Here is a 10063-nt window from a genome sequence, read left to right on the forward strand (position 1 = left end):
CTTCCAGAGCAATTCAAAGGTGAAATATCTGTTTGGTGGGGATCGCTGAGGGGAAGTAGGTTTGGTCTGAATGGAGGAATTAGTTCTGATGTTCCCATATTTCACTCTGTATCTGGATAGAATAACAGATAAAGGATGAACAGGATGAAAATGTAAGTTCATCCTGGGTTTTTCAGGGTTTATATGGGGTCTGAATATTTCAGTTTTTGGCCTTAAAAGGCTCAAATCAGCAATCATCTGGTGCAACTGATACTCCAGAGTGACTTACAGTCTGGAACATCCAGCACCAGGAATGACGCTTTCGACCAAATGTCAGAAGAGGTACTGAAGCTTTGGTGGGTGCAAAACCACTTTAACGCTTTAGTGGGACTCAGCAGTAATCTGTTGAAGGACATCCTAGGGCTGATTCAGAACGTTTGAGTTGGGACATGGATTCTGGACGTTTTGGTGCTGATTGTCCTTAAAAAGCCGGAGTTACCTCACTGAAACAGAAACCCTGGCTTCAATTCTTCTGATACCTACAAGACTTCAATTACTGTGAAAGGCAGACAGAATGCATGTTTTTGCCTCGGGCTGCTTCCTGTTAAACTCTCTCGTAAACATGTTTCTTCTTTGTGTCACTTCCTCCGCCAGCAGAGCGTGGACTCCTCAGACGAAGAGACCCTGCACATAGACACGGAGGCCAAGCCTGAGGTCAAGAGTCGCAACTCTAAGGTGAAGAAGAAGAGCGGAAGTGCCGCAGGGATCCTGGACCTGCTGCAGGCCAGCAAACAAGTGGGCGGGATCGACTACAACACCAACAGGTAGGACAGACCACATGAAACCCGAGTGAAGCTAGCGCCGTCGCCTTCTTCAGATCTAACAAAATTGGTGTCAAACGTTTGTGCTGGTTTGTGCAACAAAGATTTTTGTTTGTCCGCTATCATCGTAAAGATATGGTGACATTTCATGACCTCTGAAAACATTTATCATTAATCTTTAAAATTGTAGAGGCACAAACAAAAAGTTTTGCTGCACAAGACAGCACAAACGCCACACAAATGTTTGACACCAATTTCGTTAACCTTAGTGAAATCCCCCCCCCCCTCCTCCATGCTCCCACAGCTTCAAACAAATTTGGTGTCAAAAGTTTGTGCCGCTGTCATTTTAAAGATATCAATAAATGTTTCTAGAGGTCATGAAAGGTCAACCAGCCTCCTCCCCCACCTTCTTCAAATCAGACAACATTGGTGTCAATCAACTCGACTACGTTTACGCAGCAAACATTTTCATTTGTGCCACTTTGGCGTTGAAGGTATTAAAGAAAGTTTAAAGATCAACAATCCCCCCTCCCCCAATCTTTGCTTAAATCAAACAAGATTTTATGTCAAACATTTGTGCTACGTTTGTGCAACAAAGAAACATTTTTCTCTGGAAACATTTATTAATATCTTTAAGATGTTTGTGCCTTTTGAAGCACAAATATTTGACAACAAGAAGGTGGCGGAATGGGTTGGGGGGCAGCTTCACTCAGGTTCACATGAAGCCCCCTTTGCCCCGCCCTTCTCCTGGGCAGTATCACATGCACGGCATTAATCTCTTAATGGACCCCCTGAGACCCGCTTTCTTCTCAGCAAATGAATTTCTGACCTCTTTAATGGGCCGAGTCTCTGACAAACAAACGATCCGCTCTGTGATCGAATAAAAAAGTTGAGTTTTCTCATTTTTTCTCAGAGCTGAAAGGCAACAGGGGGTTTACAAATACTCCGTCAGCAGTTTGTGTTAAATCAGTGTTTGCATCCCGTCCCACACTAATCTATCAAGGCCTCCATGGCTCCAGGCGCTTCCTTCTGCCTCACTCTGTTTGCTGTTTCCCTTCACCTCTTGATGGTCTATTTCCACCACACTGAAAGCTACAAATGAGGAATGAAAGAGAGAAACAAAACATTGTTGAAATATGTTCATTTTTCGGAAAGTTTCAGTGCTTTGAACAGGGGCTGAAGCGATTACCGGGTATAATCGGGATGTTTGATAGTGGATTTGTCATGTGGGTCGCTGACTGGCTTTCCTCTTAAGCCGTTTCGTTTATGTTCAGATTCCAACTTCATGTTCAAACCGCATATTTACACGCAGTGCATAAAAAGACGTGTAACCGTTATGACTAAGGGTTTTTTGTTCTAGTTCCATTAGAATGAGAAAAAAATCTATTTGCCAAAACAAGAGAGACAGACTGCCATCTTGCATGGCACCGTAAAACACACGTATCACGTACGTTTTATATGGTTGTAGGTTATTTTATTTTTTTACATGTTTCTGTCTTAGTGTACAGCTGTTCGGCCAGGTTAGGGTAAGGGTAGAAATGAATGGAAGTCAATGGAATGTCCCCACAAAGATAGCCACACAAGCATGTGTGTGCGTGAGGAAGCCTACACACCTAAAGTGCTGCTCTGGTTCCTCGTCGGGACCACAGGTGGGCAGAGGACCAAAAAATTGTACTCAAGTAAGATTAGCACTACTTCAACATATTTTTACTCAAGCAAATGTAAAAGGTAGCCATCTAAGAAATTTTTCAAGTAAGAGTAAAAATTAAGTCTATTCAAGTAACTGTTCAAATGATCAATTATTTAATACTTAAAAATGACCTCATCAGACAGACCAAAATATAAAGTTTTGTGGATATTATGGTATTTTAAGGACCAAAATGACAATAATTCATATAAGTAACAAACAATAACAAAATCAGGCAGAATTATGTTTTTTCTAAATCAGTTTCTATCAATATAAAACTTATGAAACTTTAACAAAAACTGCAGCTGTGCCGTGTGTCTGTGTCTGGTGAATTTTTGGTTAAAACATGTTTGTTTTTCATTCAGTGAGTAGAGAATAAATAAATTGTACTCAAGTAAGAGAAGAAATACTTCATAATAAAATTACTCAAGTAAAAGCAAAAAGTTTTTTTTGTGTGTTTTTTTTCAAATAAAGTTACTCAAATAAATGTAACTGAGTGAAAGTAGCTAGTTCTGACTCCGATCAGGAGGAATGGGACAAAATTCCAGCAAACTACAGTGACAAGCCTGTTAAAGGAAACCCACAACACTGGACCCAAATCACAGTTTAATCTACCAAACATGTCTCTCTCTCTCTCTCTCTCTCTCTCTCTCTCTCTCTCTCTCTCTCTCTCTCTCTCTCTCATTATTCTCCTATTTGACAAACAGAAACAAACGTGGTAATAGATCTAAAATGGGGGCAGTTTAATCAAATTTTATGATGTACGATAAGAAAGAAGGTTGCCTGTCTTTTTGTACAGTGTACATCTGGTTTCAGATGACATTTTTCTTGATGCCAGTTGACATGTAACGGGTTGTTCTGTTCGGCGCTCATTCCCCTGCAGCCAGCCGCCTGCGTCTCCCAGCACACAGGAGGCCATCCAGGGCATGCTGTCCATGGCCAACCTGTCCTCCTCGGAGACCCTGGAGCAGCCGTGGAGCAACAGCCAGTCGAAGAGCAACTCACACGGCTCGCAGGCGTACAAGAAGAGCGGCGCGGGAGCCGGTGGGAGCAGCAACAGCAAGCGGCCCACCAAGAGGCTCCCGAAGAAACCCCGAAAAAGCAGCAGCATCGAGAGCCTGGACTACGACGACGACGAGCAGGATCACATGGATGCGTGTTTCAAGGATTCAGACTATGGTAAGCAGAAGAAAAATGTCCATCTTTTCACTGAAATAGTTTGAAATATGGTGAAATGTTGGCTTTATTTTAAAAAAATCAACTCCGCTCTGGCTACTGTGCGCTGCGCTGCTCTCACGAGTGAAGAAAAACCAGAGACGACGGTTTGAAGTAGAGGGAGAGGAAACACTGCAAAAACACAAAATCTAATTTTTGGTCTAGTTTCTAATGCAACTATTTTAATGCACTTGAAATGAGACAAAACTAACTTATAACATTGAAAGAATGACCTTTTTAGTCAAATAATCTGTCAATGGAACTAGAATTTTTTTCATCAATTTTAAGGAATTTGGCTGCGTTCACACTGTAGCCTGAAGTGACCCAATTCCAATTTTTTTGCCTTAATGCAACCTGTATCTGATCTCTTCATGACAGTCTGAACAACACAACTCACACAAGTCGGATTTGGAGTTTTTTTTTCGAATGCAACCCAGGCCACTTGGGTGTCCGATTCAAATGCGACCTAAAGTCCAGGACGCATTCATCCGACCTGAACATCACTGATACTCGACAAATGTCATTATTCTGCTTCCTGATACGAGCAAACGGGAAGAAAACCAACAATCATGACTGACTGTAATGGGGGTTAAGTTGCTAATAAGCTGCTCAGGTCGGACAACAACTTCAAAATCATAAGATCCTCCACTGTTAGAATCCATGTTTACTTCTGCAAACACTGAGCACTTCTTCTTTTTATAGCGGTTAACAAAACACTGAGAATGCTGACTGACGTTATTGCTCCCTTTTACTGCGCATGCAGGACACTTTCAGGTCGTTTGCCCTGTTCACACTGGAGATCACATACAGGTCGCATATGTTTGGAAGTACAAACGGCCACGGCAAAAAAAAAAAAAGATTTGACAAAAATCGGACTTGGGTCACTTCAGGCTGCAGTGTGTACGCAGACTTAGAGACTTAAAACAAACTCTGATATCTTCCTGAAAAATAACCTGTTAGTTTCATCTTATTTCAAGTGTACTAAGATATCTGCACTATCAACTGGAGAAAACTGACTTGGTAAGATTTAGTGTTTTTACAGTGTGTTGTTTGTGGAGCGAATGACAGCAGCTCTGACGTCAAATTGATATTTCACAGCAAAATGGTCAAATAATTACATTCCCTGGTTGAATTTTTTATTTCTTTTTTTGCTGATGCTGACGAATGGGTCCCCGACTCTTTTACTTCTTACCTCTTGTAGCCGGAGAACGTTTCATTTGCAGTGGATGATGGGAGCTAATGTTTATTCTTCTGTGTGTTGTTTCCAAATGTTCTCCATCGCGTCGCCCGGCTTTCTTTGTGAAGCCCGTCCAAGCGCAGCTGTTTGAACCGAGCGCGCTTGTTAAGAAGCCATTAACACTCGTTGCGAACTGTTGTTTTACTTGCTTTTTGAACTCCTAATTAGAGTCTAATTAGTTGTTCGTAGCACGAACATTCCTGCCGTGTAATCCCGGGGCCGGGCCGGAGCTGCAGTCTGCTCTGCCTCTGTAAACAGGCCATTCTTTATCTTGATCACCAGTTATCAGATATTTAAGTCTAGATTGGGATGATCGTGCCGTGAGCTGACTGAGAGCGGAAAGCGGCCAACAGCTGGCCAACAGCTGTCCTGCAGGCCACCGCTGGAAATATCTCCCATGTTAGAAAACACAACCGAACGAGGAACCGTCTTGTTTTTTGTTGTTCTTCTTTTTCTTTTCCTTTGTTTGCTGATGTTGTTGTCTTGACAAACGTAACATCACATGGGCCTGTAACAACGTAATGTTGCAAACCAATGTTACGTTGCTGGTCTGTAATGTTGGTTCTGTGTGCACTAATTGGTAGAGAAAAAACAGAACGGAGGTGTAGAAAACTTAAAATAAAGTAAACTTTTTAGTTAAAAGATTAACTGACCGGACCTTAGCTGGCGTCCCGTCAGCAGAGAATCACGCTTGTCCTGCCAGTCACACGCTGACCTGTTTGGGTTTCAGTTTACCCGTCGTTGGAGTCTGAAGAGGACAATCCCGTTTTCAAATCGAGATCCAAAAAGCGGAAAAGCAGCGATGACACTCCGTACAGCCCGACAGGTAAGCGCCGCGCCGTCGCGCTGAGTCACTCTTCTCACTCATGCTCCCGAATCCTAAAAGCGCTGTGGTTGCAGCGCGGGTCGGACCCTCGGTTCCTCGGCACGAGCGACCGGCGAGAGAAGGAGCCCGCGTGGCTTCGATCGAAACGGGGCTGGCCGCCGCCGCAGCCAAGCTGTCTCACCAGGTAGGCACCCCGGAGCGCCGGAGCAGGCGGACGCTCGTCGCCCCGGTAACCGTGTGTCATGTGTCCTGCAGGAGGAGCAGCAGAGAACCAAGAAGAAAAAGAAAAGCAGCAAGAAGAAGAGCGCGGCGGTGGAGGAGCAGCCGAAACACTCTCAGGACAGCAGCTCCCCGGACCACAACGCCGACTCGCAGGACGGCAGCCTGACCGACCACGAGTTCACCACCGGCACCGCCAAGTCCCCGGGCGGGCCGCAGCCCATGGCGCCGGGAATCTTCCTCAGCCAGAGGCGGCCGTCCGTGTCCTCTCCCAACAACAGCACCAACTCCACGAGCACCAACAGCAGCAGCGCCGCCAGGGCGGACCGACTGGGCCCCGCAGACGCCAAAGGTCCGCACCGAAACCTTTTTCTGTCCTGCGTCAGATTATCTGCATATATAGATATATATCTACCTTATATACCTAACAGCGATGTTCAGTTTTTACTGTATATAAATAAATAAAATAACAAGCATGCACATGCAAATATATTAATCTGTAAATAATCTACGAATGAGTGCAGAGAAAATTAGATGCAAGTTACTCAGAGTTGTTCATTGTAAAATCTTATCAGCTGCAGGCAGAAAAGAAATGAAATGAAGAGGAATTCAGTCAAGGTTGGATTCTCCGTTTGCTGCGGATTTCAAACCGGACCCGATCCATGGTGGTTCTGGCTCCTAAAATCAAGATGATCTCACTTATTATAAGACAATTTCCCCATGTTGTTATACAAACTAATCTGCCAATGGAACTAGTACTTTTTTTCATCAATATTGAGGAACTATTTACTTAAAACCTTGTTGAAAAGTTACTTGTAAGTTAGTTTTCTCTTATTTCAAGTGCACTAAGATATTTGCACTAGAAACTGGACTAAAAATACTTGGTAAGATTCTGTTGGAGATCCAAACTCATTTCCCATCGTTTCTCCTTCTCTCCACAGCGAAGCGGCTAAAGAAAGGCATGGCGACGGCCAAACAGAGACTAGGAAAGATCCTAAAGATCCATCGAAATGGAAAGCTCCTCCTGTAGCACGCAGCAGCAGCAGGCCGTTGACAGACTGGGCCGGTTGACCGACTGGGCCCCGTCCCAGACTCGTAACCTGCTCGCTAACAAAACGCCAACAAGAGGAGAGTTAAGAAAAAAAGAAACAAAAACAAACTGAAAAGACGCGGGAGCGGAGGAAAATCATGCATTTTTCAATTTCTAAGAAGAACATCACTCAGATAGGTTTTTGCCTCTACTTATACTTTATAACTTTCAGATATTAAAGTGTACAGAAGCTATTATAAATATTTTTTAAGAGAACATGTCTCATTTTACTACAGCTGTCATTTTATCAGGGGTTGCTCAATAGAAGTACGTTGCAGTCATTCCAAGATTTGCGAAAGTATCCCCTGCATGTGTATGAGTTGCATGCGTGCTTCGGGTCGGCGGGGTAGAAGGGTTTCTGGGGGATGCGGGGGGTTGGGGGAGGGGGGAGGGGGGTGGCTCCTACCCACGGATGCAGCTTATCATTGTCAGACTGAGACGGAATCTTCCTGGAGCGTCGGATCGGATCGGATCAGATCAGCACCAACCCCAAGCAGCATTTATGCCTTCACGTCCACACTTAACGTTCGCAGAGCACTATCAGCGCCGCCACTTATTTATTCTAGTTCGAGTCGTTAGATAGAATAACGGAAAAAAACGACTGTAAAGCACAAAGCACACCGAGTCCGGACGTTTCTCCAATGTGAACGTAGGACGATGCACATCGGCGGACCGGACCGGACCGGACCAGGGAAACCAGGGAGGGGGGGGGGGGGGAAGCGGAGGAGCAGGGACGCGACGCGGGAACACGACGATAAGCCTCATCCCTGACAGAGACGCAGTCACACGGGGATACTTTCTCTCTTCCTTTGCTTCCACAGGCAGCACAGCACACTTCCCACTTGTTTCTGTGTTGTTGTTGTTTTTTTATGGCTCCACTGTATAGAATGTAGCTTTGTACATAGCCTTTTAACTTTTTGTATCTTTTTTTTTTTGCCTCCCACTTAATTCTACATTTTAACTTTTTTTTTTTTTTAATAATTTAATTTGAAAAGTATCTATGTGTGTATATGAATTTCCGATATTGTCCTCCTTTTCCATCTCTCCGGTCATCAGTGCTGCCTGGGGAAACAACAGAAGGAATTAGCCAACATGTTTATCGTCATATGGCCTTACATACACAAAGCTAACTGTATTGTGATTCTGTTTGAGCGAGAAGTGAAGCTTTGAGGAGAAGAAAACTGTAGAAAAGAGAAAAAAAAACACACAAAAAAAATACCCCACAAAGTTTCTATGACCAGCCACTTGTCCGACTTCTAGTATCCTGAAGGTTTCAGAATTATTTTACTAGCACCTTGTGAAGTGTTTCTGTGTCAGTGATGTAATTTATTAATGTTTGTAGCTTTTTTATACTTGTACAATTCTTAAGAGGTTTTGCTTTTGGATATATATCATCAAAGTTGTGAAACGACCTTTAATTTTTACAATTTTTTTTCTCCATGTTGGGGATCGTGTCGGAGGCGTCGCACTTAGAGCTCGCCGGTCGCCCTCCGCCCCGTCCCGTCAGACGTGTCACGTGTTCCTGCAGCGGCGTCCATCGCGTCTCCACCGGGACGTTCTCTCCTCTCGTCCTCTCAGCAATTACTTTTTTTTTGTTTTCCTTTCAGGTTTTTAATTTGTACAGTACATGTGTTGCTTTGTCGTGATTTATTTTTGTATGTCTGACTCATTAAATGCATCCACTGTGCCCCAGCAGTGAATCATACTTGTTCTTGCTGTCTTTATTGCTGTTTCACCTCAGTACTGTTACAGGTGTTTTTTTCTTGTTTTTTTTTTTTACTTGAAGTTTTTTGTATTTTGATATTTTCTGTTTGAGTTTGGAGCTTCACTTTCCCAAGATGTGGAATATTTTCAAACTCCAGGAGCTTACACACATGTTGCTGAGTGACATTGTTGCCACTTGGTGACATGTCATTCTCCCATACGACTAGTGGGTCACCGATTGCAGTTTTCTGGATAATCGATGATTACCGATCTTTAAAAACCCTGACCTGCCGATTCCGATTTTGGCTGATACCAATTTTTTTTTGTCTGAAATGCCGTTAAATGTAGCAAGAAAGTTGTCAACAGTGGGGCGACTATTGATAACTGCCAACGTGCAGACATGACCTGGTGAGCCGATCTGTCAGTCAGACCTCTAATGAGAGAACAGAAGAGGATATAGTTCATTTTTAGACCTTTGTTGAGGTAGATAAGATCGGCTTCACGCGTAAGTATCGACCGATCTTCCAAAATTAAGGAAATCGGCACAGGTAAATCGGTGCATCCCTAGTTCAGAGGTCAGAACTGTTGCCTGATCACAGGAACTGTTTTCTAAAAGGTCGTGGTCGGATGCTAAGTATTCCCAGAGTTCAGTTGACGAGTAATTTGTTTTCTTTGCAAGATACTTGAGAGAATTGTTGAAGGAACAGCTGGATGTCATCTGCATAAAAGTTAAGGAGATATTCTGAAGATATTCCAAGTGGGCCCGGAAGACCGCCATGAGTTCCCTCACGTGTTAGACCTGTTGGAGTCTGACGTGGTGGTTTATAAAAGAGTCTCTAACTCGCAATGAAATCACCAAAATAAATGACTTGAAGCTTGACTCTGACTTAGGATCAAATTCTTGAGATTTGACTTGGATTTAAGAAAAAAGTTACTTTTAAATCTGGTTTGCATGGAACCTGAAGGCTCTTAAAATGGTTCCAAAGATCTCGACTAAACTATACAGTATGCTGATTAAGACGGTGGACTGACGATGTCAAAGGCTTCTAAAATACCTAATGAGACTCAAACAGTAACTTTCACAGTGATTGCAGCCGTCATGGTGTCACTGGGTCCTTTAAGCAAAGCTAAAGGAATCTGTTGAATGCATTTTATGAAAACCAGATTGGTTTTTACCAAACATTTTGCATTGATCTTGAAGAAATTAGGGGGTGGGGGGGTTCTTTGTAAGATGTTTTTAAATAGCTGTAACTTAGAAACAGGCCTGTAATTAATTAGCTGAGAG

The 10063-nt window shown here is 43.4% G+C and overlaps 1 protein-coding gene across 2 annotated transcripts in view; it reads left to right on the forward strand.

The window, feature by feature from the left end:
- The window catches only part of phf2 (PHD finger protein 2), a 33295-nt gene extending 24516 nt beyond the window's left edge, over positions 1 to 8779 (forward strand). Inside the window, exons 17-22 of one of the 2 annotated variants that reach the window (XM_008410375.3) lie at positions 634 to 803; positions 3371 to 3666; positions 5670 to 5765; positions 5840 to 5949; positions 6021 to 6336; positions 6926 to 8779. In XM_008410375.3, coding sequence (XP_008408597.1) covers positions 634 to 803; positions 3371 to 3666; positions 5670 to 5765; positions 5840 to 5949; positions 6021 to 6336; positions 6926 to 7014 — 1077 coding nt within the window. In that variant the 3' untranslated portion in view covers positions 7015 to 8779. The remainder of the gene's footprint in view (positions 1 to 633; positions 804 to 3370; positions 3667 to 5669; positions 5766 to 5839; positions 5950 to 6020; positions 6337 to 6925) is intronic. The other variant, XM_008410376.3, reaches the window with a different exon arrangement.
- The last annotated feature ends 1284 nt before the right edge of the window (positions 8780 to 10063 follow it).

This window comes from Poecilia reticulata, chromosome 5 (assembly GCF_904066995.2).
Source record: "Poecilia reticulata chromosome 5, P_reticulata-male-v2, whole genome shotgun sequence".
NCBI classification, from domain to species: domain Eukaryota; kingdom Metazoa; phylum Chordata; class Actinopteri; order Cyprinodontiformes; family Poeciliidae; genus Poecilia; species Poecilia reticulata.